This window comes from Equus przewalskii, chromosome 5 (genome assembly GCF_037783145.1).
Source record: "Equus przewalskii isolate Varuska chromosome 5, EquPr2, whole genome shotgun sequence".
In the NCBI taxonomy this organism is placed as follows: Eukaryota; Metazoa; Chordata; class Mammalia; order Perissodactyla; family Equidae; genus Equus; species Equus przewalskii.
Window position 1 is genome coordinate 20,528,142 of NC_091835.1, and position 26,273 is coordinate 20,554,414.

The following is a 26,273-nucleotide window of genomic DNA, read 5'->3' on the forward strand; positions in this document are numbered from 1 at the left end:
AGTTAAGATGGCAACACTCCTCAAATTTATCTGTAGATTCAACATGACCACTGTCATGATCCTAGCTGCACTTTTTGTGTGTGTGCAAAGATGAATAAGCTGACCCTAAAGTTCATACGGAAATGCAAGGGGCCCAGAAGTTCCCTTTATAACTATGGTGAAGAATGAATAAAATTGGAGAACTCATACTTTGCAATTTCAAGACTTCTTACACACAACTGCAGTAAACAAGACAGCATGGTACTGGTATGAGGATAGATATATTGATCAGTAGAATAGAATTGAGAATCCAGAAATAAACATCACATTTACTGTCAATTGATTTTTCTTTTTGAGGAAGATTAGCCCTGAGCTAACTGTTGCCAATCCTCCTCTTTTTGCTGAGGAAGACTGGCCCTGAGCTAACATCCATGCCCGTCTTCCTCTACTTTATATGTGGGATGCCTACCACAGCATGGCTTGCCAGGCAGTGCCATGTCCACCCCTGGGATCCAAAACAGCGAACTCCGGGCCACTGAAGCAGAATGTGCGCTCTTAACCGCTGCACCACTGGGCTGGCCCTACTGTCAATTGATTTTTGACAAAGGCACCAGGACAATTCAATGGGGAAATAATAGTCTTTTTAACAAATGGCACTGGGACAACTTCACATCCACCTCCTGCAAAAGAATGAAGTTGGACCCCTTCCTCACACCATACACAAAAGTTAACTCAAAAGGGTTTATAGATCTAAATATAAAAGCTAAAACTATAAAACTCTTAGAGGAAAACATAGGCATAAATCTTTGTGACCTTGGCTTGGGCAAAGCCTTCTTAGTTATCACACCAAAAGTACAAATGTTGAAAGAAAAAATAGATAAATTAAACATCATCCCACTAAAAATTCTTACGCTGAAAATAGTACCATCAAGAAAATGAAAAGAGAACCCACAGAATGAGAGAAAATATTTTCAAATCAAGACCCTAAGAAGGGACTTGTGTCTAGAGTATATAAAGAACTCTTATTACTCAATAATAAAAAGACAAACAGGCCAGTTAAAAAATGGGCAAAGGATCTGAATAGACACTTCTTCCAAGAAGATACACAGATGGTGATTAAGTACATGAAAAAATAATCAAGATCATTACCATTAGGGAAATGCAAATCAAAACCACAACGAGACACTATTCCACACCCACAAGGATGGCTATAATCAAAAAGACAGATAAAAACAAGTGTTGGTTAGAATGTGGAGAAATTTGAACACTCCTATATTGCTGGTGTGAATGCAAAATGGTGCATCTGCATTGAAAAACAGTTTGGCATTTCCTTGAAATGTTAACTATAGAATTACCAAATGACCCAGCAATCCCACTCCTAGATACATACACAGAAATAGAAACATACATCCACACAAAAACCTGTGCATAAATGTTCATAGCAATATTATTCCTATAGTCAAAAAGTGGAAAGAATCCAAATGTCTGTCAATGGATGAATGGATGGACAGAATGTGGTATGTCCATACAATGGAATATTATTCAGCCACAAAAAGAAATGATTTACTGATACACGGTACAAAAAGATTACCCTTGAAAACATTATGCTAAGTGAAAGAAGCCAGATGCAAAGGAACACAAAGGACCATGTATTATATGACTCTGTTTATCTGAAATGTCCAGAATAGGCAGATCCATAGAGACAGAAAGTAGATTAGTGGCTGCCAGGGGCTGGGGAGAGTGTGGAGTGACTGCCAGTGGGTATGGAGTTTCTTTTTGGGCTGATGAAAATGTTCTAAACTTAGATTGTGATGATGGCTGCACAACTCTGTGAACATACCATTGAATTTGTAAACTTTAAATGAGTTAATTTTAAGGTATGTGAATAATGTCTCCTTAAAGATGTTTCAAAGAAAGTTTTTACAGATGTCAACTAAAAAATGCATTTGTTCAGCTATATACCCTTCACAGGTGAACATGTAAAATATCAAATAGCAAAGTCTATCTTCCCAATGTCTTCTACAGCTAAATGCTCTGGATTCACAGGTATAAGGACCTTACCAGGTGTCAGTTTAAAGCCAGATGCCCATTTGAAAGAAAGTTGTACACAGTATTTAATAAGCAAATACATGTATTTCAGCTGTATCACAATAACTCACCTAGCTTAAGGAAAGTAAATAAGTACATAGGGTTTTACTGGCTCAGATAACTTTATTTTTTTAATTTTTTTTTTCCTTAAAGATTGGCACCTGGGCTAACAACTGTTGCCAATCTTCCTTTTTTTTTTTCTGCTTTATCTCCCCAATCTCCCCCTGTACACAGTTGTATATCCTAGTTGCACGTCCTTCCGTTGTGGGATGTGGGACGCCGCCTCAACGTGCCCTGACGGGTGGTGCCATGTCCACACCCAGGATCCGAACCCTGGGCCGCTGCAGTGGAGTGCGCGAACTTAACCACTCGGCCACGGAGCCGGCCCACGGCTCAGATAACTTTAAAGGGCACAACTGGATACAGCAGCTTAAGGAACTTAATCAGGACCCTCAATGTCTTCATCACTCAGACTGGCATCCTCCAGGTGGAAGCAAGTTAGCTACCAGGAGCTTCCAAACTTATAAACACAAGTAGAAAGAGCCAGTCTTCTCCCAAAATTAATATGCAGAAATCATTATCTTCCTATATACAAATAAAACAAAAATACAACAGACTGAAAAAAGATCCTATCCCAAGTAGCAACGCAATGTAAAATATATAATCAAATAAAATACTGAACACATGCAATATGTGGAACCAGAGTGAAGAGCCCCAAATTACAAGGAAAGGTAGAGAAGCTCAAAGAAAGCCTGATAAAATAGACATATCTCTTGTTCTCGCATAGCAAGTCTCAATGTTGCAAAGGTGTCTATTTTTCTCACATTAGTCTGCCATGTCATTTACTCCCAGTCAAATTCTCAAAAGGAGCTTTTGTGGAAATTTGGCAATTTCATGGAATTTGACAAGATTACTTCCAAGTCCATCTGAATGAGAGAATGTCAGAGACTAGCTAAGAACATATTGAAAATGAAGCACGTTCAGGAAGGATTTGTCCTCCCGGAACAGATCAAGGATGTAAGCGTGCAAAATAAAATTCAACCGTGGGACAACTAAAAGACTATAGTGATGAATGTTTTTAGAACCTTAACATGGAACCGGTCTTCACATGCACAAAAAGAAACCAAGAAAGACAAAGGAAAAGAAAGAAACTATTCTATGAATATGAAAAATTTTCTGTGTGACAAAACAAAGTCATGGTGAATAAAATCAAAAAGTAAATGGGACATTGGGGAAATACCCCACCGAGAGTGATCCACTAGCTGAGCCTTCTGATATGCGATTGCTAAGAAATGAGCCCCAGACTGCGCTTGATTTTAAATCCTGGTTCTACGTCATCCTGCTTGCTTTCTCGTCTCTAAATACAATAATCGCATTTACCTTCCAGAGTTGTCGTGCAGATTAAATGAGATAATATGGTTCTTCTTGTTATTTTTCTGAATATACATACAAAATTCTTACAAAGAAAAGATAAAATAGGAGAAATAACCCAACAGAAGATGGGAAAAGAATATAAGCAATTTAAAGATGGATTATAAGTATAAAGATGATCAAAAGGGCAAATAATAAAAAAAGAAATCAAAAGGCGAATGTTCCACCTCTCACTGATAATGTCCCGTGTCGGAGAGAGTGTGAGGCAATAGGTGCTCTTAGATTTGTTGGTGGGAGTATAAATTGGTTCAACTTATATAAGAGAGACTTTTGACCCCCATTATTTACAACATGGTCCAAGCACCAAGAATAACCCCGAGTCCAATCGCCCAGGATAACCTGAACATTTATTTTAAAGAATATACAAAACACATAGATGTCTGTACATTTTTTGTAATCTGGAGGAATATGTCCTCATGGCAGCGACCCCTGGAGGGTGGAGTAGGGAGGCCTGAATCTCCCTTCGTCCCTCTGCCTCTCCAGGGCTTTCTCTACCGGGCCCTGGGCTTCACCTTGGCCACAGGCCTGGAGGCCAGCAAGGTGGAGGTGCTGCTGTTGGAGCTGCTGTACAAGACGGACTACGGCAATGACTTCGACCGGGAGGTGAGGGCGCCCCGCAGGCCCTCCTATCCTCCAGACCTCTCTGGACTCTCAGGGGATGTGGGCATGTGCATGCATGTATGTGTGTGTTGCATGCATGTGTTTGTACCTGTGTGTGCATGCATGCATGCATGTGCATGGGTGCGTGGGTGTGTATGCAATCGCACATGTGTGTGTGTCTCTATGTATGGAGGGGCTCCTCCTCTGCCCACTGCCCTCACCCGGCTGCCTGGGTCTCCTGCAGGGCGTGATTCTGTGCTTTGGCCTGTGTGCCCGGGGCCAGGTGAAGACGGTACTGAACGTGCTCCATGACTTCGAGGAGAGGATCCAGGAGTCGGAGCAGTCCTGGCAGATTGGCGCTTGGAGAGTAAGGCACCCTCGCCCCCAAGTAAGGCCTCCAGGGGCCTCTTAGAACAGTGCCCTCAGCACCCGATCCAGGTTCTTACTGGGTCGCAATAGGAAGCTCCCCTCTGTGTCTGCCATCGCCAAAGCGACTGAGATCTGGAGCCCTGCTCAACAGAGCCTCTGCTCTTGGATGATCTCAAGAACATAGGGTGGGCCTTTTCAGCACCCAGACATTACAAAGGAGTCCCAGCCCCTTGCTCCTCATGGTGGGCTTCTCAGAGCAGCAATGGGGGCTCCCCTGGGAGCTGGCTGGGAATGCAGAGTTCCAGGCCTCACCCAGACCCCCGGATCTCAAGAAGCTGCGCAGGTATCGCTCAGCAGGTGCTTTCCACGTGTTGGGAGCTCCGCCTGAGTGGGTCAGTGGTGCTAGAATGGAGGGGCTATAAGCTCACTGTGGTATAGAGGAGAACACTGAAGCTTGTCCATAGACGTGCAGCTGGCTAGTCACGGCGAAGCCTGGAGTCCGACCCAGGCAGCCGATTGCACGTCTCTGAGGCTGCCTCTCTCTGCCACAGGCTGGCTGAGCCCCCAGTGGGCAACCATCTGGAGTCACTGATGCCCCAGGCTTTTGCCTTGACCTTGCACCCTTGCCCTGTGTGTCTGGTAGTTTGGATGCAGAGAATCCAGAGTGTCTCGGGCTCCTCACCAGCCTCTCCACAAAGCAGGACCTGAGACCTGGATTCCTACTCAATGCCTGGCAGGGTGTGGGCACCCCTGACCCACTTCCATGGTGGGTTTGGTGGCCTCCAACACCTCCTCCCAGGAGATCAGGACTGAGGCTGTCTGTTCCCCTCTGTGTCCCCAGCATCACAAGAGCCCCGGGCCCAGAAGGGGTGCCTGGCAGAGGAAGGTATGAAGGAGCACACAGGCAGCCTCTGTTTAGATGTGTCCACATGATCCACCTGCTTACAGCTAATGGGTGGTCCTGGCCCTGGTCTGACTTGTTCACCACTGTACGTCCAGTGCCTGGCACGTAGTATGTGGTCAGTAAAGATGTGCTGAATGAATGAATAAATGAGTGAACATTTCAGGCACCCAGAAAACCAGCACCTTCAGCTGACTCAACGGCTCCTTTGGTCATGTGACCAGAGACTATCCCTGTGCAGCCGGGGTGGCCCTTGTTCCCTCTCAGAGGGACAAGATGAGCAGAGCTCCCTCCCCTAGTGGGTCTTTTTTTCTCGTTGGCCCCACAGAAGGACCATCCCTGGAGGCGGGAGACAGTGAAGAGCGCCCTCATGGTGATGTACAGCTGTGTGGCCTCGCACTGCCACCCCCAGATGCTCCTCACCCACGTGGACAACCCCATCACCTCTAAGATCATTCACCACTACTCCAGCAGCTGCCAGGTAACCCTCGGCCACCACAGACCCACAGCCAGTGCTCCGGGGATGCCCTCCTTGAACAGGCTGGCAGAGAATCACCCTGCATCATTATCTGGGGACCCCCGTCTGCACCCTGGACAAACCCAGGAGTCCTACCTGACTCCCAGCATTTGGGAAACCCATTGCCCCAGTCTGTGCTGCTCTCTGCTCCAGGGGACGGTGGGGGGCAGCCCCTCCCCCGAGTGCTGGGCAGGGTGAGCTGGGGTCCCCAGAAGTCACAGGATGAGCTGCCCCTCTTCCCAGCCTCTCTTTCTCCCCCACCCCAGACACCTGTCCCAAGCTTTTTCATAAACGACAGGAAGTGGGGTTGTCTTCAAAAAGATGCAAAGGGACTTGCTACTTTCTTGGAATGGTGAGGAGGAACAAACACAGAGAATAAAGCAAAATCAATGTTTTTTAAATTGTGGTAAAGGATACATAACATAGTATTTGCCATCATAACCATTTTTAAGCGCACAGTTCAGTGGCATTACGTACATTCACATTGTTGTGCAACCATTACCACCATCCATCGCCAGAACTCTTTATCTTGTGAAACTGGAACTGTGTCTCCATTAAACACCAACTCCCCATCTCCCCCTCTCCCCCCCACCCCTGGCACCCACCACGCTACTTTCTGTCTCTATGCATTTCACTACTCCAGGTGCTTCATATGACTGGAATCGTACAGTATTTGTCCTTTTGCGTCTGGCTTATTTCACTCAGCATAGTGTCCTCAAGGTTCATCCATGTCATAAAAGCAAAAATAATTTTATCTCAATAACTTATTCTGTCTCTCTGGCGACACACTGGGCTGGGTGCCCCTGGTCAGTGAAGGTGCCCACTGACCAGCATTGATGACCTCGGGCACAATCTGGGGGACTTGGGGGGAGGCAGCGTCTTCCTCAGTTCACTAGAGCACCGTCTGGAACCTGGCCTGCGTCCCTGCCGTGGGGCAGATGCTCCGTCAGGTAGCTGAAGGACAGAATGAGGCTGGCTGTCTCTCAGAGCACCCTTGACATTGACTCTTCTTTGGAGCAGAGGAAGCAGCATCCTTCAGGAGGCTGTAGGGTCCGGGACTGAGGGCTGGGGCTCGGAGTCTCAGGGCTCACTCACAACGTGCCCCTTCCTTTCCCTCGTCTTGGTCTGGGACAGGACATCTGCCTCAAAATGGCCTTCATGAAGAGTGTGGTGCAGGTCACCAACGCCATCAAAAACATCAAAGACCTGGAGGACTTTCAATTTGCCCAGAAGACGACTCTTACCGCCATGATAATGGTAAGCTGGGTGGGGCGCTTCCTCCATCCTGGGCAGTTTGGGGTCTAACTCTGCTGACTGGTTTCTCTCTGGTCAGAGGTTTTCAGACTTCCTGATGGCCTCTGAGGGACAAGGGGGGCTGCAGAGGCCTCCAGAGTCCCTCCCTGTCTCAGTTCTGCTTTTATCCAACTGTAGGAGTTCAGAGTGTGATATTCTTGCATCTGATAAAGGGTTTCATGGCCTCGAAAAAGTCTGGAAACCAGGGCCGGAACCCCAGCCCTCCTGGGCCCTGTGGTGCCCCCAAGGTGGCTGGTTCAGGGCCAGGAGAGAGAGGTCCACTGGGTCAGCCAGCTACAGCCCCAGCGTTTCTCCGTGGGAGGGGCTTAGAGGGTAGGGAGCTGCTGCAGGCAGGACTTAAAGCTACATTTGCACAGACCTTTGGTAAGATCTAGCAAATGTCAACTGCCCAAAGGCAAGAAGCCACGACAGGCCCTGATGGAGTTTGCGGGACAGCCACTGGCCCTCGTCCCCAGACCTCCCCACTCCCTTACAATACCTTGGCCCCTGGAAACCACTCCAGCTGCATCGGAGGCAATTCTGCAGGGAAGAGAGTTGTGGGTGGAACAGGAGGCCCTGAGAAAGAAGCCAACATTCCTTTGGCCGCCACACTGGGCCAGGAGCTACGTGCATGTAATTTCATGCCAACCTGGCCCCACCCTGTGAAACAGGCCACTGAGTTCTAGTTTTACACACAAGGGCTCAGGCCAGGGAAGCCGGTTGCCCAAGACACACAGCAAGTCAGTGGCAGACTTGAGCAAGAAGCACGGGCTCATTTAGATCCCCACTCCTTCCGCCAGATTTTGCCACGTCCCCTAAAATGTCAAAGGCCGAGCGATCCTAAAAAGAAGGAAAGCATATGGGGTGTTCATACAATGTCAGGTCTTCCTGGCACTAACCCTGGGAAGTGCTGCCACCGTCACAGTCACTGAGTCAAAGGTCCCCTCTCCTGCCTGGCCCGGGACACTGGGTGGCCTGGCAGCTCACTGTCCATCATGCCGGGCAGGTGATCATGAAGGCAGAACCAGCCGACAACCTGGTTTCTCCGGTGCGGACGATGGCGATGGATGCCTTCCTGCACCTGAGGTGAGCTGGGCCCCTGCCTGGGCCCCAGATGCCTTCCCTGGGTAGAGGTGACATCTGAGACACCCCTCAGTGCTCCCTGGGAGGGTTGTACCTCCTTTGCCCTCCCTGCCTCTGTAGCGGGGGTCTTGGGTGGCAGCTCCCTGGGGCAAAGGGCCATCCTAGAAGGTGGGTGTCCACTTCTACCAGTTCTTTTCCATGATTCTCAGCAATGTTTCAAGTTGGGCTCTTCTCCTTGCACTGGGAGGTGAGTGGCAGGCAGGTGCACTATTCTTCGGTTCATTGGGGAATGTTTTGAACAAGAAATCACAGAGTGACACAGAATAGCATAGCAGGGAGATGGTATCCTTCAAGTTGGGTGGGCCCAGTCAATGAACTTATTTACTGATATGACATGGATACAGTTAATACAGAGCAATACAGTACCTGAGGCTCACCTTCCTGGAACTGGCCACCCACCAGTGGGGAGGAGGAAGAGGTTATGTATTTGTAAAGTTAGTATTTGAAGTGGCTGGGTTGTTTCTAGGATTTCTTCTCCTGTTGGGGAAGATTCATTATTTAGGCTCATAGCAGAGCTCTTGCTTTACGAGGCAGCACATAGGCAGATTTTAAATAAAATTCACAAACACCCATCCTTTCAGGCACTTGGACATAGGAGGAGCACACACCCAAAGAATCATAGGTCAGAGCAGGGTGCTTGTAGGTGAACGACAACAAAATCTAAGACCAAAGAAACGGCGCTACTAGCAAGACGCGATTCAGTTGCTGTAACAGGCCATCCGAAGGAGCTGGCGTCTGACTTTTGAGCAGAGCTTAAACAAGATAACGGGATTTGGGTAGGAGCTTGAGGGCTCCTGGTAGGGTGAAATCCAGGACCCCTTTGAAGGGGCAGGAGTTTAAAGTTACAGAGGGATGGTGGCTGCCAATTCTGGAGGCACAATAGAACCCACGGGGGAATTTAACAATATTGACACCCTGGCTCCACCCCAGAACTTTCAATAAGGAGCCCTGGAGCTCAGATAGGGCCCTCAAGGCCCTTGAAAAGCTCTCCAGGTGATTCTAATATGCAACTGGGCTTGAGAACTATTGATGAAGGGGATAGAAAGAACATGAGCTAGCATGCCTTAAGCAGTTAGGCACCACCCTGGAGGGTTTATTAAAACACAGATGGCTGGGCCCCACCCCTAGAGGATACGATTCAGTAGCTCTGAGGCGGGGCCACAGAATTTGCATTTCTAATAAGATCAAGGTGATGCTGACACTGCTGGTCCGGGTATTACCCTTTGAAAAGTCCTGGGCTAGGACCAGTCTGGGAGGGCAGCGTCCATGGTGTGGTCACGGAGAAGCAAGTAGGAGAGGTGGCCTTGGACCCCTGACTCTCCCCCTCAATCACAGACACAGTCACTGGACACTCCTGCCTGGGTGCAGCCTGGGGAAGGATGCGTGCCTGACCACTCGACCAGGGACGCTGGCCTTTCCCCGTTCTGTGCCATGCTTCTGCACTCCAGACTGGGCAGGGGGGTGGCAGGGCCTCAACTCCCCACTGACCACTCCTCTTGTCACTGCTTCTTTCCCCAGCAAACTGAGGCCTTTCTACTCTACAGAGGAAAACAGTGAGCTGATGGATATCAGTATCCATTCTGTAATTTCTCTCCAAGCCCCAGGAGAGGACAACGAGTCCCTTAAGGTAGGTCCCTCTGGGCCACCTCATCTTCTGGGTCAGAACTTGGCAGTTTACATTAACAGGGGGCGGTGCCAAGAGTCCACCTTCCTCAACCACCTATGAGTGGCTAGAAGCGGCAAAGTATAGCAGGCTCTGTTAGTAAGTGTAAGGTAATGATGGCTGTCGCAACAAATACACCCTGAAATCTCCATGGTTTAACAAGATTAAAGCTAATTTCTTACTCAAATAAACTCCAATGGCCAGTGGGGGTGGGGACGGAGCTGCTTCACACAGTTATTCAGGAGCACAGCAATCTTTAATGCGGGGCTCCTGATGTCCCTGTGGATACCCAGGCTAGAGAAGAAGAGAAAGAGTATGGAGGATTTATGAGTCACTTTGCCCATCTTCCATTGGCCAGAACTCAGACTCCACCCACATGCAAGGTGTGTTGGGAAATGTAGTCCCTGACTGGATGGCTGTCTCCCTCCTTATGGAAAGGAGGACAAATCTTTTGTGGGCAGGTAGCCATCCCTGCCTCAAGGGCCTGACCCTGGGTGAGAAGTCAGGAGAACTGAACTCTAAGAGTTCAGTTTCCTCCTTTGTAAAATGGGTTCCCCTTAAGAGACTGTCTAGTACGTCATAGGGGAAGATAGCTGTGAAGAACTCAGTGGGAGCAGAAGTAAAGGGGTGATTATCAGACCATCGGTGTGGACCCCCACAGAGTCCTGGTGGGTGGCTGTGTGCGCCTCCTCATTGCTGCCCAGCACTCCCCTCTCTTGGCTGTAGACCCTGTATGCGAATGCCCTGTGTGCCCTGGAGCAGCTGATGGAGGGGATCATGCAGAGGCAGCTGGACCCCAAGGGGCTGCAGGAGATGGTGCACGTGAGTTTCCTGGTGGAGGGCCAGGAGCCAGGGATGGCCACCCCTCCCAGAACACTGGCCTGAGTGCCAGATTCTCTGTAGGAAACAGGGGGATGTGTTAAAAATTGTTTTGGTAATTTGATTTTGATAAAATTTCAAATTTGCTTAAAAGTTGCACGAATAGTACAAAGAACTCCTGTATACCCTTCACCCAGATTCACAATTCTTAATATTTTGCCACATTTTCTTTTTCTCTCTTCTTTTTCTTTCTCTCATTACACTCACACACAATCTTTTGAATCATGGAGAGTTAGTTGCAGACATCAAGAATAAGAATATTCTCTTCTATAACAGCAATACAATGATCAAAATCAGGAAATTTAATGTTGATGCAATGCTATATTCTAATCTGTGGTCTGTATCCAAGTTTCACTAATTGTCCCAATAATGTACTTTATAGCTATTTTTCCCTAGACCCAAGATCCATCTGGCTTGTGCATTGCATTTAATTGTCTTGTCTCTTTAATCTCCTTCAATCTGGAACCTTTGCTTAGCCTGTCTGTGTGTTTCACAGCCTCAGCATTTTTGAAGGGTAATTGTAGATTTATTTTTTTAAAATTAGATTGTTTGCTTTCTTAAGTTTTCAGAGTTTTTATGCATTCTGAGTACAAGTCCTTTACCCGATATGTGGTTTGCCAATATTATCTCCCAGTCTATGACTTGTCTTTTCATTAATTTTATAGTGTCTTTTGAAGAGCAGAAGTTTTTAATTTTGATGAAGTCTAATTTATCATTTTTTTCTTTTATGGATCATGCTTTGGTGTCATATCTAAGAAATCTTTGCCTAACCTAAGGCCACAAAATTTTTCTTCTAGTTTTCCTTCTAGAATTTCGTAGTTTTGGGTTTTATGATTAAGTCTATGATATATTTTGAGTTAAGTTTTGTAAATGGTATGAGGTATGGATCCAGTAAAATATTTATTTTATTTTATTTTTTTGCACACGAATAGGACTTGGTCTGTCACCATTTGTTGGAAAGACTCTCTCTTCTCCATTGAATCACCTTTGTGTCTTTGTCAAAAATCAATTGGCCATATATGTGTGCGTCTATTTCTGGACACTTATCTGCTCCATTGAGGTCTTTGTTTATCTTTACACCAATGTCATCCTGTCTTGATTCCTGTAACCTTACAATAAGTCTTGAAATCAGGAGCAGAAAGTATGAGTCTACCAACTTTGCTCTTTGCCGCTACATCCCACAAATAACAATATGTTGTATTCTAATTTTATTTCGGTTCAAAATACATTTTAATTTCTCTTTCGATTTCTTCTTTGATCTATGGGTTATCTAGAAATTTCTAAATATTTGAGTATTTTCCAGAGATCTTTCTGGTTTTGATTCTTAATGTAACTCCATTGTAGTCTGAGGACATATTTTCTATAATCTGAATCCTTTTAAATCGACCGAGACTCATTTTGTTGCCTAGGTGTGGTCTATCTTGGTGAATGTTCTGTGTGCACTTGGAAAGCATTCTGCTGTGTTGGGGGGAGTGTTGCTGATAATCAATTAGGCCAAGCTGCTTGGTAGTGTTTCTCAAGTTTTCTGTATCTTTCCTGATTTTCTGTCTTCCTGTTCTATCAGTTACCAAGAAAGAGGTACAGAAATCTCTATCGTTGTGGATTTCTTTATTTTTCTTTTCAGTTCTGTCCATTTCTGCTCTGTGTGTTATTAAGCTCCATTATTAGAGGCATGAACATTCAGTCCCTGGAGTGCAGAGCGGGCTGTGCTCATGGCCCTTTCACCTGCAGGCAAACATTTGGAGCAAGGCCAAACACATCAGCCGAGCGCCATCTTGGTGAGGATGCTGGGGGCACTCTCTCTCTTGCCCACAGCCTCATCTCCCTAGTAGATGTGCCTGGAAAGAAAACCAGAAGTTGCTAGAGCCACCCAGAAGCATTGAAAGTCAGACCCTGAGGGGGAAAGATGAGGATGGCAATAGCAGCCCAAGAAAGGGCTGGCCTTGGGATTTTAAGTTCCCTTCTGTGTTCTGGGCTCTACCCATAGCTCCTGGAAAAGTGGATCTTGTCGGAGAAAGAATGGGAGCGGGAGAAGGCCATGAACCTCCATCTCTGTCTCATGCGGGTCTACGTCCAGAGCATCGGTGTCTGCGTGAGTGCAGGAGCACCCAGCCCCCCAGCCCGCCGCTCTGACATCCACCGAGAAACCCCTGTCTCTCTCTGTGAGAAGAGGGAGAATTTTGAAATCAAGTTGTGTCCCCTGAAGAGTCCCTTGGGAAGATGCTGCCTCATTTGGGAATGCCAAAGGAGACCCCGCGAGGAGCTGGCACTGGGGCTCTGGGTGGGGATGACAGCGAAGATGGGGCCGTGGCTTGGCGTGGACCAAGGCTTTGTGGGGCCTGAGGCTCACACAGTGGTGAGGGCCCTCTTTAACAAAAAGGATACACAGTGATGAATCCCACATTGGTTAGGAAAGTGAACATTTACTCAGAATGAGAAAATAAATCACTGCAAAATTACAAATTTTACAAAGTCCCACAAACATATCAAGAAACCTAGAAAAGCGATGAGGTGTTTTTGTTGATGAACCATCTGACATGGCCCGATGAGCCCTCTCTTCCTACATCTGTCGGCCTCATGCTCTTTGCCTGGTCTTCAGGGACGGTGTTGGCAGGAGGATGACGGTGTCCCGCGGCTGGGATGTGGGGATGGGCCTCGGGTCTCAGGGCTGGTGCAAGGTGAGAACAGGGCAGGCGGGACCCCAGTGGGGACACAGGCCAACAAAGCAAGGCCGGGGCCAATCCTGGTGCTAAGTAACATTTGAGGCCGGACGTTGCCCAGTGCATCACCTGGATTCTCTGTTGCAATTCTCATGACATTCCCTGAAAGAGGAGGCGCCATTATGATCTCCAATTTACAGACGAGGAATACGAGGGTCGAGGCTAACTATCCCATCCAGATCACACAGCCAGTGAGCCTGGAAGTCCAGATTTGAACCCAGGGCTCAGTTACAGGAACCAGACAGGTGCACGGACATAGAACCCGGGCCTGTGGTCAGAGGGACGTGTTCTGGGCAGGACTGCTCAGGTCCTGGCTGCTCCGCCTCCAGGGGCCCAGGTGGGGCTCAGCAGGCGGATGGTGGCGTCCTCCCCCTTCCCAGACAGAGAATGTGTTTTCAGAGGGGGGATTTGCCCTCTCCCACTGCCTGTTACACTGCTCTTGGGCAGCACTGTGTGTGCGTGTACACCAGGTCCACACAGAGGGTGCGAGCTTTGAAGTCTCCTTCCCTCAGATCCCCCTGAAGCTGGGGCAGTTTGGCACGCTGGTGGGACTCATCGCCCCGTGCACCTGTGACTCCCACAGGAGAACCCGAATGACCTCAATGGATGTCCTGTCCAGCCTGCTGGATCTTCACGGTAGGGGGAAGGCAGGACATCAGGACCAGCCTCTCCAGGCCGGGAGGGAGGGCTGACAGCAGGGGCATCCTAGGGGTGAGCACGGCCTCTCTGAGGTGGTGTGGAGTGGGCGCAGAGATCACTGATAGGCCATGGAAGTTTCTAGAAGGAGAGGCTCATTTGTTCCGTGAATCTTGCTAAGGGCATGTGTCAGGCACTGAGGGGCCCCACTGGGGCAAGCTCAGCTTGCAGATACAAAGGACAGCGCAGAACTGGCCAGAGATGAGCTTGGAGAGCATGCAGGGTGGTGACCTTCAGAGGTAGAGAGTTTGCCTATGGCTTGGCGCCTGGTGGCTGGCGGCTGGTGGCTGGTGGAGCATCGGTCACAGGACGGTCTCCAGGAGAGCAGACATCTGAGTGGCATGTAGAGGTGGCATGGGGAGAGGGAGCAATAAGAGCAAAGGCAAGAAGGGATGGGATGTCCGGACGCTAGAGGGTGACTCAGCCCGCGGAGCCAGGGTGCCCAGAAAGCCAGGGCCAGAGACAGCCACGACGTGGCCTGTGTCTGGGCCCTGGGTCCTTGCTGAACGTGTCTGAAATTGTACCCCAACAGCAAGCCAGACCTGCCACTCATGGGGCGCCTCCACGGAGCGGGAGCTCGCCAAGTGTAAGGACGATCTCCAGGGCTTGGACGACGAAAGGATTCTCAGCGTGTCCTCCAGAATTGCCAAGGTGACAAGTGGGAAGGTTGTGCGGGCTGCTGGGCTGGTCTCGGGCACCTGGGCCATCTCTGTGGGGGGGACCTTGCTCAGTCTGGCCACAAAGCCCCCATCCTCCTCTGGGGGTCGCAGCTCCCATCGCCTTTGGTCCAGCTCATGTCATCTCTATTTAAATGGCCTTCGATATGTAAGGTCTGCTCTGAGATGCCTGGCACACAGTAGGTACTTAACAGTGTCTAGCTGTTTTTTCTCCATCCCTATCACGTGCCCCACTGCGGGGGAAGGGGACACCAGAGAGAATGCACACAAGGCCCTGCCCACAGGTGTTGGCACACAGGCCCATGGATGGCACACTGATGCCTGGAAATGCCCAGAGCCGCCCAAACTCTCGGGGCTGCAGAGGGGCGAGGTCACTTCTGTGTCAGGGGGCAGAGGCGGCTCCCTGCAGCAGGGGGCTTGTGAACCAGCAGGATGAGGTCGGAGGGCGTCAGGGCTCAGGGCACATCCTGGGGGAAGGCTGCAGGGCAATAGAGATGGGATGGGGAGAGCTTAGAATGAGGCTTCCTGTGCAGGGTGGGGGCAGGCGATGAGGTGGGAGGGAGGTTGAGGGGCGCATCCCAAGGGCCTTGGAAATCCAGGCTGAGCCCCAGTGGCTTTGAGGTAGAGGAGTGACATCCTGAGGAGGCCCATGATTGGGACAGTGAGAGGCTGGGCTGTGCAGGGAGGCGTGGAGGCCGTGGCAGCGGTTTGAGGGAGGATGGGGGCCAGGGTGGGGGCTGTGATGCTGGGCAGAGGAGGAGGTGATGTCAGCAGTGACAGGCGGGGGCGGGGGAGTTGGCATGGGACTCGGCCGTCAGACCCCAGGACTGGCCTGCTCTGGTCCTAGGTGGCGTGCATGCAGTTTAATTGTGACGAGGTAGTCTCGCTCGTCCAGAAGCTCTGTGAGAACATCGGGGCCCTGGACCTCCAGCACGACAAGGCCTCGGTCACCTGGATAGGCACCTTCCTCCAGATGAGGGTCAAGGAGCTGGAGGACAAGGTGGCAGAGCTGCGGCCGGGCCACCTGGGGCCTGGGGTTGCCTGGTGCACCCAGACTGGAGGGTCGGGCAAGGGCCCAGCTGTGCTCACTGGGAATGCCTCCCCAAATCCCTGGTTGTAAAGAGGAGGCAGAAGTAGAGTTCTAGAACAAGAAAGAAACGTGTTGAAGGTGGGCTGGTCAGAAACTGGACGTGGACTGGAGGCCCGAGGCTCGCTCTCCCAGAGTGCACTGCCTCCCACGCTGAAAACCTGATGAATCCAAGAAGAAACCAAAGGATGCACTGGAAGGGGTGCTGGTGGTTTAACCCACCCATTGTCCAGCTGGGCAAGAGTCCTTGGAGGAGGGGTGTGCAGTGGGGTGAGGGCAGGAGGCCCCTGGGGGCCCGGCTGTCCTGGTGATGCCCCAACCCCTCCCCAGGTGGCCGAGATCCTGGGCGCCATCCTGGTGCACTTGCCTGTGGTGGACCACCTGGAGGTGCGGCGCCTCCTCATCGAGGGCATCCTCCTGCTGGCGCACTACCACCAGGAGACCGTCCTCACGTCACTCCTGAGGCAGCCTCTGCCGATGGAGAGGTGGGTGCCCTGGGCGGGCGGCCAAGGTCTCCTGTGCAACCCGGACTGTGCCTGACTTGCCACCAGTGATGCGTCCCAGGAGACCGGGGCCTTGAGTCGTGCCTTGCCCGACCCTGGGCTGGGTCACACCCTCTCCCTGCAGCGCCTGGGAGGTACAGCCTCTGGGCAGTTGCGGTCCTGGAGCCCCAGTGTTACAGCTCGGCCATATTGAGCTGGAATCTGGATCCCATAGCCTCGCACGTGTCCTGGTGGTACCTTGTGGGCCTCACCAGGCGGCCTTTTCCTTCCCTGTGGAGGACAGAACTCCGGGCGCCCTCTGACTTTGGGCTTCTCCAGGATAAACCACAGGATGTGGCCCCCAAGGCCTCCGGAGCAGGCCTCCGGAGAAGCTCCACTCTGTCCTTCCTTTCCAAATGTGGCCCTGAGAGGGGAAGCAACTGGCCCAGGTGGCCAAGGGATGAAATGGCAGAGTCTCAAGCCCCTCAGGTGGCCTCATGGTAAAGCAGTACCACCCCATCCTTCTCAGTGTTACCTTCACAAATGGTGTGAGGCCCTCTGTCACAGTGTCGCACAGGCAGCTGGCAGGATCTCACCCAATTTGGGGAGTGTTGGGATGGTATTAGAATTCGTGGGGGAAGGGCCCAGAAAGAGGCGGGTAGTGGTCCCCAGAGCAGCTGAGACCAAAGAGCAAAGGGAAACCTGGAGATGTTGGTGGAGGGAGACGTGGCAGATGTCATGAAAGATTCTGGGAACAGAGAAGAGAGAGTTTCGAACACAGGCCTCAGATCAAGAAGGTCAAGGGCTGCCCTGTGTGAATTGCAGGCCTGGCTCCACCAGCTGTGGAACTGCTTCTTGTGAGGGCAGCCCCGCCACAGGCCCAGGTGGGAGAGCAGTGCAGATGGCTTGGTTTAACGAGGGTCAGCAGCTCTCGGAGCGGAGCTGGTGTGGGGATCCCTGCTAGGCTGGCGTTCTCGGTGGCCACCTCATACCAGGTGTCGCAGTGTCGGTGAGCTATCACCGTGTCGGTCAGCTATCACTGTGTCAGTCAGCTATTGCTGTGTAACAAATTGCCACCAACTTGGAAGGTTAGAACAGCACCCATTTGTCATCTCACAGTTTCTGTGGTCCGGAGCCTGGGTGCGGCTGAGCTGGCCCCTCTGCTCAGGGTCTTACAGGCTGTGCCAAGGTGTCGGCTGGGCTGCATTCACCTCTGGAACCCAGGTCTTTCTTCAAGCTCACGTGGATTTTTCTTGCCATTGTGGGACTGAGGCCCTGCTTTCCTGTTTCCTTGTTTCTGCCATTTCGTCCCCCCTCCATGGCTTCTTTACGAGAAGTTGTGGCTGATGAGCACGCTGTGCCCACCCCTCCATTCAGTTCCTACCACCAGGCCCCCTGCCGTGTCTCCTTCCCCCAGACTCAGCTCCCCGCACTCGGCTTGGGCTTGGGGATCGGGAGGCTGCTTCAGAGCGTGATCTGGCAGGTTGCCTGGCCTCTGCAAGCCTCATTGCCTCTTCTGTGGAATACAAAGATGGAAACATCTTCCCCAGAGAGATGTGTTGGGAGGAGTAGGTGGTATAATATCAGCCAGCTGCCCAGGACCAGCCTGACACAAATTGGGTACCTGGAGGCTGTTACTGGAGATGCCCGTAACGTCATCAAACAGTAGGCTGGATGGGGACTTCCAAGGTCACGCAGACCGAGAGCCTGGGCCTCCCAGGGGGCTGTGGCTTTCCCTTCAGTACTGTGAGCAGAGGGAGGAGGCTGAGGGTGGAGGCAGGGACTTGGGTTCCGGTTGTGCAACCTGTTCTGACTTATTCCGCCTCCCTGAGATTCAGGCTCCAGAGGCCAACCCCTACTCAGGGGGCTGCCTGGAGGTCCAAAGGGGCTCTTACCTGCCAGGGCATGTGGCAGGAGACCCACAGTCCTTGTTCCCTCTCTTTGGCTAGCCACCTGACAGAGGTGTGGCTGGCTGTGGCAGAGAACATGCCCTTTGCCCGGATGATGCTCCGTGGGTTGATGGGCAGGCTGCAGTCACGGTTCACCCCCGGGGCCAACGCCGCCTCCAAGGCTGACATCTGGCGCCTGGCTGCGGTGGACCCTCTGATGGTGAGTCACAGGGTCAGGCCCCGGGGCCCCTCAGGGGGCTCAGAGTGGGAGCCCTGAGGCCTCTGGCCCTTCTCTCTGCAGACCCTGTGCACCATCCACCTTCTCATTGAGAAGATGGACAAGGACGACAAGCTCCCAGACATCTTCCCGGACCTTGTCTACACCCTCCTGCTGCAGCTCAGCAGCAGCCAGGGGCCAGAGGCTGTGTCGCCCGTCCTGAAGACATGGAGACTCGTCTACTCAGGGACCCTCCCTGAGGAGATGAACCTGCAAAGGTGCTCTCACGGGAGGGGGGCATGGAGTGCAAGGCCATGGGCCTGGGCCAGATGCTGCCTCTTAAAAGTCACTAGACTCCAGGGGCTGGCCCCGTGGCCGAGTGGTTAGGTTCGCGCGCTCCGCTGCAGGCGGCCCAGTGTTTCGTCGGTTCGAATCCTGGGCGCGGACATGGCACTGCTCGTCGGACCACGCTGAGGCAGCGTCCCACATGCCACAACTAGAGGAACCCACAACGAAGAATGCACAACTATGTACCGGGGGGCTTTGGGGAGAAAAGGGAAAAAAAAAAAAAAAAAAAATAAAATCTTTAAAAAAAAAAAAAGTCACTAGACTCCAGGAGTTACCTCCACGGAGAGGCCCTCACCGTCCCCTCTTGGTGGGAGAGAAGTTTCCGGAAGATGATCTCACTCATGACCCTCCCTCAAACGTGTCCAGCACAGTGTGGTTCTCAGAGTTTGCGGAGCCACTGTCTCGCATCGTCGTCCCTTAGCCCCTTAGCTGGGCCCAGCCTAGAGACCCCCTGCGTCAGGGACCTGGGTGTAATGCTTACCCCTCTGAAGTGCAGTGGGTGCTCCCCACGGGGCAGCCGCGTCATGACGCAGTCCCACCTTCTTCAAGGGTCACGATCAAATCCATGCAGCTGTTGTTCCGGAGACTCAACAATGAGCAGCTGGTCCACACCCTGGAAGAGCAGGGCGTGTGGGTGCTCCTGGAGAGCAGCTCGATGTTCCTGCAAGGAGTGGGCCTGCTGGCCAGGTGGGTGCCAGGCCCCCTTGGGGGTGGGGCCGCGGGACTTGCAGAGGCATCTCCTGGCTGGAAGGTCTAGGTCATGGTGGAATGCCTCATTTCCAGGGGATGGCCAGGTTGACCCGTGTCCCAGACTCTGAGATGGTGGTCATGTGCAGGGCAAAGGGGATCTTTCATTCCAAACCTTTGTGCTCCAGGGCAGGAAATGTGAGGTCAGAGGCAGAGTGGGGCTTGCCCAAAGCCACACAGCGCTCCCAAGCAGGGCCAGCATGGGGAGTCATCCTGACTCCCAGGTCCTGATCAGTCACGAGTGGCCCCCATTTGAGTCCCCTTTCCTAAAAAGGACATTGAAAGTAAGTATTTAGCCACACCCCAACCAAACCCTCCTGGGCGAGGAGGGAGCAGCCCAGAGATGTTCAGAGATCTGCCTTTTGGTGTCTGGCTCTGGTGCAGCCTTGGCAGGCAGGAGCTGAGAGGCCCTCCCCACAATGGGGGTTGCTGTCCCCACTGCAGGCTGTGCATGCGGCACGTGCAGGGCTACAGGCAGAGGCTGTCGGAGCTGGTGCTCAGGGGCATGGACTCGGAAGTCCTGAGCTGCCGCGTCAGCAGCACCGCCGCCTGCGTGGAAGTGAGGCTCGGGGTGCAGGGAGGGCACTGGGGTGGGCTGGGGTGGGTGGCGGGTGACCCCAGTGCTCTCCTGGGGGGCTCACCTCAGGGACAGGCACCCAGGCTCTCAGGGGCATCTGAGTCCATGGGGCAGGGGAGCATCTCTCATTTGTGTGTTCATTCACTCCTTCACTCCTTCATTCATTCATCACTATAGTAATTCGGGGTGGGCACTGAGGGGACAGAGTTGCTGAGAACCGATCTGTGCCCTGAAGTGCAACAGCTAAGTGACCTGTGGCATAGCGAGTGCCAGGACACCCAGGGACCTCCCAGAGGAGGGCGCCTCGGGCTCTGGCTGGGATCCAGGCTCTGGGGGAGTTCTGGCACAGGAGGACCCTGCGAGGCGAACGGGCTTTGCCAGGAAGGAAGGCCGAGGAAGGGTGTTATGGCCACTGGGGCCAGCTCCCCTTCCACGCAGGTGGGGTGCTTATGGGGTCCTGAGAGAATTCGCCAGAAAACTTTAGGAGAAGTTTCATTGGCTGCACGATGTCCAATTTGCCCTTGGAACCAAACACTGACATAGCGCAGGGGCAAATGTTTTCTGTAAAGGGCCGCAGAGTAAAGATTTGACATTGAAGTCATTAATTTGGTGTTTGGTTTTATTTAAGTTTATTTAGAACACACCCACGTGCGCGCACACCCACACATGCCAGAGGGGGCCCTGTTGGCCTGAGGTCCTGGCGCTTTGAGTGCCAGGCCAATAGTGACTCTCTGAGTCCCAGATGAGGGAAATTCACGCTTCTTGTGCATTTCTGTTCAGACACAGTGGGCACGGCTCTTGCACATGGTGGCTGCTTGGTCGTGTTAACTGAACACATGAATGATGAATGAATGTGTGAACGTAGGTAACACTCATTTAGCATTTCTCAGGTATTTCGTTATTGCATCTGAACAACAACCCTTGAGGCAGGTGCTAACATCCTCCTCTTTTTATAGATGAGGAAACTGAGGCTCAGAGGGGTTGGGTGACTTGCCAGGGTCCCACAGCTGGCAGGTGGAGGGCCGAGAGTTGGTCCCGGGAGTCTGGGCTCAGAATCCTCCCCTATCCACAGACAGACCATTCTGCTCGTTGAATATAATCACACATCCCTTCTCGTGGCTGGGAAATGAGCCTGTATTGGGGGTAATTGTAAAAAGTTCTCCTTTCTAGTTCATGAGCGACCCAATTCTGTACCAGGAGAAGCTGCTGAAGCCCGTGGTGTCGATGCTGGAGAGGGGCGTGGACCAGGAGGATGTGGTGCTGCGGGTGCTCTCCCTGCGCGCCCTCGGCAACATGGCCCTCGGCGCCCCCAAGAAGGTGCTGTGCTTGACCCTGAGCCCAGAGGCCTGGGGTGCAGGGCCTGGCGGGCTAAGGGTCCAGCGTGGGCATGTTCTGGTCAACCAGTGGGGGCTGAAGGCTCCCCGTGCCCCCCAGGTGAGGCAGTACCGGAAGGTCCTCCTGGAGAAGTGCCTGTGTTCCCTGAGGGAGCCCATGAGCACCAGCGTGACCTCTGAGGGCATGGAGGCCCTGGCCAAGATCCTGGCTGAGCTCCGGGAAGGAGACGTGGGGTCATCCTTCGACGCCATCTCCGAGCAGTGCAGAGCATTCTTCAACAACGTGAGTCCAGAGGAGAGCCTCAGCCGGCCCTGGCCTCCACCGGGGTCTCCGCAAACGCCCGCTCAGGGACCCAGTGAGCACTTCTAATCCCGTAAAGAAAAGATGTGTTCTGGAGCAGAAGGGGCTACAGGCCTGACTTGGCTGACGAATCAACTGGCTGATCATGGGATCTTGTTAAAAAAAACCTCTCATTCTAGGACCCATGGGACCCTCCTGCCCTGCTGTTGGGGAATGAGGTTCCCCTTTTAATTCCTTGCACCCCACAGAGGCTCTTTGGGCACCCCTGACGTGCTGGGGGGGCGGGGGGGCTCTGCTAGGCAGTGGCGCGCCTTCAGATCCAGCACGGCCCTCATCCAGGGAAGAGAAGGTCATAAATACCAGAATATGGAGAGACTCTGTCCCGATAGAATGATCCAGAGGGCTTCGCAGGGGCCAAGGCGTATAAAAGGGTCCACAGAGAGCGGCTGGGGTTTTGCTGGGCTTCCTGCGCCCCGTCCCGGCTTTCACGCACGTTTGTCCATCCCGGCCGCAGGAGAGTGGGCTGCTGCGTCTAAAGGCCTTCATCCTCTTCGGGAAGCTGGCAAAGCTGGTCAGGATTTCCAAGAAGCATTTCTTCAAGGCGGAAGTGAAGAAAGCCTGGATCCCCCTCATGCTGCACTGCCAGGACCCCTGCTCCGATGCAGCCCAAGTAAGACGCACCCTCCCTGTTGCATCCCAAAGTCTGGGGACCACTGTCTCCGAAAGGAAAACTTCGGGTCTGCTGGCTCAGCTGGCTGCGGGCTTGCCCCACCTCTCTCAGTCTCCCCAAGAGCCCAGAGGCTACGATCCGCCCAGCTCTTCCCTCCAGGCTGGGGAAAGGGACCATTCAAGACGACCCACAAACTGGCTTATGGAGGAGTCTCGGCTCTGGGGGGGAAACATGACCTGGTTTCCTTCTTCTCCAGGCACAGCCTGCAGCCATCCTCCACCGGCTGCCCTTTCTTCTACCAGATTCTTGAATTTGGTCCTCATTATTTTATTATGCCCGTTATTACGATTCCGTCATTTAAAAGTTGCCTTAAATCTCTCCTCACCTACTCTGGAGGGGGCAGGCTTGTGCTGGGGCCACTGGGCATACTGGAGGGGCGCCTGGCTCCCTGACCCCACATTTCTCCTCCTTCTCCGAGGTCAAGCCCCTCCAGCGCATGGGAGGAAGGACAGGGGGAGACCCACGTCTCCTGTCTAACTGCTGCCTCTTCCAGGCTCACACTGGTCAGCTGGGGACACATGTGTGGGGATCCTCTGCTCCCCCGCACTGCCCGTGACTCTGACCTCTGTCTTCTCTCCTCCCCATCTGTCTTCCTACATAGACTGGGGAGGGTGTGGTGGGGAGGTGACCAGGATTAGGGGCAGTTCTGCCACCTCTTAGTAAGCTGTGGGGATACAGGTGGCCCCAAACAAAGGGTGCTCAACAGCTCATTTTCAACCAGTGCCCGTCCCCGATTCTGGGGTTGCAGGATAAATCCCCTCCACGTCGCTGTGAGGGCTGCAGGTGTCCACGTGGGGCGCGGTGGTCTAGGTGGCATCCGCAGGGAGGTGAGGGGTGTCCTGCAGGGAGCTCCTGACGGGGGCTCTCTGCTCTCATCCTGCCTCCCTCCCTGGCTCTGTCTCGGGGACACTGGTGGCCCAGGGCACGAAGCAGACTTCCTTCCTCACGGATCCTCACTACCTTCTGTCAGCGGCTCACATCGCTCTTTCCTGTTTCATCGGCAACTGCCCTGTGGGGCGGTGCTTCAGGGGAGGACTGAGGGCACACCCGGAAATGTCACCAGAGGGTTTAGTTAAGGGACCACCAAGAGGGGTGTGGTCAGGGGAGGCCAACACAGGATGGCGACACAGCTGCCACTCATTCCCCTGGGAATAGATACCCCAACCTCTCTCTTCCTGCCCTCCAGTCTCCTACCAATATCTTCTGCGGCCTAACGGCTCAGGAGGCCGGGGGCCGGGGGCCTGGCTGCTGCAGGCCGCAGGGACACAGGGACACGGGGATGGGAGGAGCTGGGTGGAGGGTGTCTGAGGACGTGAGAAAGCCCGCCCAGTCCTGCCAACCTCCCAGCCAGCCTCCCGACCCCAATCTCCTGGAGGGGCAGCTCCCAGGCAGGGCTGCTGAGGGCACAAAGGTGCTGGCTAAGGGGGCGAATGGGCTGTATCTGCCCCAAGGGTCCTTTTATACTTGCGCACGCAACCATCGTATAGGCTGGTGGGGCTCTGGTCCTAGGTACCCTCCCCGGCCCACCAGCCTGCCCTTCTTTGGCTTCCTGAGGCTTGTCTGAGGCTGCTCTCTGGCCAGCCCTTCCCCTCGCGTGACCGCCTGACGCCTCTCCTGCTGTCCTGCCCTGTGCCTCCAGGCGTGCATGGCTACCATGTTTCAGTGTGTGCGCTTCTGGGGCTGGAAGGCCCTGGAGGGCTCCTCCGGCCCGAGTGACAGCAGTGCGGCTGACAAGATGACTGCGTTCCAGGCAACGCTGTGCTCCGTCCTGGTGAGGAAGCTGAGGGCGGACGGGTCTGTTGGAGGGGGCCACCGGTGGCTTGGGGCTTAGGGTCCAACAGACTTCTATCTTGTGACCCTGGCTTCACCTTTCAGATGTGAAGTGTCACTGTCTAATGGAAAGTGAGCACAAGCCACACACCCATTTTTAAATTTTCTAGGAGCCACATTAAGAAAAGGGAGACAAGGTGAAACCAAATTTAATAATAGATTTGATTTAACCCAACAGATCCAAGCATTGTCACTTCAACATGTAATCAATATAAAAATCATTAATGTGATAGGTCACGGTTTTTTTGGGTACTGTCTTCCAAATCCAGGAGGCACTTTACTCTTAATTCAGACTAGCCACATTTCAAGCGCTCAAGGACCACATGTGGCCAGTGGCTACCATATTGGACAGCCTTGCACGTTGTGGACAAATGTAATCCCCTCTCTGGGTCAGACAGACTGCAACAGGGGGCTGAAGGTCCTTAAGTCGCCCGGTTACTAATTTGCTGTGTGATGCTGGGATGGGCACTTGTCCTCTCTGGGCAGACCCTCCCACGTCAGACAGATGGGAATGCACTTTGTGAGCAGCCAGTCTCCGGGACCTCATCCTGCACCGCTCTGTGCATCACTTGGTTTTGCAGACTCAGAAAAAGCCTGCTGTTCTCTACAGCTTCTTGCTGGAAACAATGACCTATGTGAAAAGTAACTTGTCAAGGATCAGAATTGCTGCATGCAACCTGGCAGGTGAGCCAGCAGATGCCTCCGGCTGCAGCAGGGACCTTCAGGCTGGTGGGGACAGACCTGGGTCTGGAGGGGGAGTGGGACAGGCGCTGGGACAGGAGCTCAGGTAAAAGTGACCCTCCGTGCTCCCTGCTGCCTACCTGCCCCGTTCTCAATTAGGCGTCTGCAACTAAATCCTTAACACACACCCTCACAAGGTAGAACCGCATCTCTTTCTGACCTCATGTTCGTGCGATGAGCATTTATTCCTCTGGCTATCATTTTAGGAATTATTATGAAACAGATGTCCGCACATTATCTGAAAAAGCTGGACTTCCCGGCGATACGGAATTGTAAGCAGTGAAGACTCGGCTATATCGGGTCCGCTGAGCCACTGGGGAGCTTGGTGAAACAGCTCGAGGGAGCAGCCAGGCAACCTTCGCTTGTATTTCGGGGTGCGGGGGTGGGGGCTGAGTGACCAAGGCGCCCAGGTATGGCTGAGCCTGCGGAGGGGCTTCCAGGAAGACGCGTGTTCGTTCCCGGTGCTCCTGCCCCCGCCCCTTGACGCATATTTATGCAAGGCTTCCGCCCGGATTCCTCCAGCTGACCCACGCCCCAGCCGGGTCTGTGGGTGAGCTTTCTGTCCCTGTGAGTGACAGATGGCAGACGGTGTGAAGACACAGCGCCCCCTGCCGTCCGCTGACTCCAAGCACAGGGGACCCCGCGGCCGCAGCCCCCGCGAGCCCCGGGCCGGTTTCCTCCATCACCCCGCGCAGGACGGCGGGCGGGCCTGGCCACGAGGATCCTGATGCTCTCCCGTTTGTGCCCCTCTCAGCTCTCCAGGAGCTACAGCTGGACTCGGATCCCGGGGTCCGGAAGGCGGCGCTGGACACTCTCAAAATCTTGGACACCTGTAGTCAGCACCGGCTCTTGGCCTCACCCGAAGGGATCTCCTAGGTGGTCCGAGCGGAACTGTAAACCACCTCCCGGGAGCACCAGACCCCACCGCGGCAAGAAAAACGAGCTTTAGTTTAGTTTGTAAGAAACGCATTGTTCTAAAATACTCCTGTCCCTCTCTTTCCTCGCGGTGAAATAAACCTCCATTGCCGTTTGGA

General features: G+C 52.9%; 1 protein-coding gene across 10 annotated transcripts in view; it reads left to right on the plus strand.

Moving 5' to 3' along the window:
• MROH2A (maestro heat like repeat family member 2A) overlaps window positions 1–26,273 on the plus strand; it is a 44,428-nt gene extending 18,155 nt beyond the window's left edge. For 7 of the 10 annotated variants that reach the window (XM_008544003.2, XM_070618628.1, XM_008544008.2 and 4 more), the window contains 23 exons: window positions 3,982–4,101; window positions 4,343–4,465; window positions 5,697–5,849; window positions 7,020–7,142; window positions 8,185–8,264; window positions 9,840–9,948; window positions 10,711–10,806; window positions 12,851–12,955; window positions 14,096–14,219; window positions 14,812–14,930; window positions 15,804–15,956; window positions 16,374–16,528; window positions 18,475–18,634; window positions 18,716–18,909; window positions 19,529–19,666; window positions 20,171–20,285; window positions 21,474–21,620; window positions 21,738–21,920; window positions 22,453–22,608; window positions 24,308–24,439; window positions 25,080–25,182; window positions 25,446–25,511; window positions 25,994–26,273. In XM_008544003.2, coding sequence (XP_008542225.1) covers window positions 3,982–4,101; window positions 4,343–4,465; window positions 5,697–5,849; window positions 7,020–7,142; window positions 8,185–8,264; window positions 9,840–9,948; window positions 10,711–10,806; window positions 12,851–12,955; window positions 14,096–14,219; window positions 14,812–14,930; window positions 15,804–15,956; window positions 16,374–16,528; window positions 18,475–18,634; window positions 18,716–18,909; window positions 19,529–19,666; window positions 20,171–20,285; window positions 21,474–21,620; window positions 21,738–21,920; window positions 22,453–22,608; window positions 24,308–24,439; window positions 25,080–25,182; window positions 25,446–25,511; window positions 25,994–26,115 — 2,976 coding nt within the window. In that variant the 3' untranslated portion in view covers window positions 26,116–26,273. The remainder of the gene's footprint in view (window positions 1–3,981; window positions 4,102–4,342; window positions 4,466–5,696; window positions 5,850–7,019; window positions 7,143–8,184; window positions 8,265–9,839; window positions 9,949–10,710; window positions 10,807–12,850; window positions 12,956–14,095; window positions 14,220–14,811; window positions 14,931–15,803; window positions 15,957–16,373; window positions 16,529–18,474; window positions 18,635–18,715; window positions 18,910–19,528; window positions 19,667–20,170; window positions 20,286–21,473; window positions 21,621–21,737; window positions 21,921–22,452; window positions 22,609–24,307; window positions 24,440–25,079; window positions 25,183–25,445; window positions 25,512–25,993) is intronic. The other 3 variants (XM_008544006.2, XM_070618631.1, XM_070618629.1) reach the window with 1 other exon arrangement.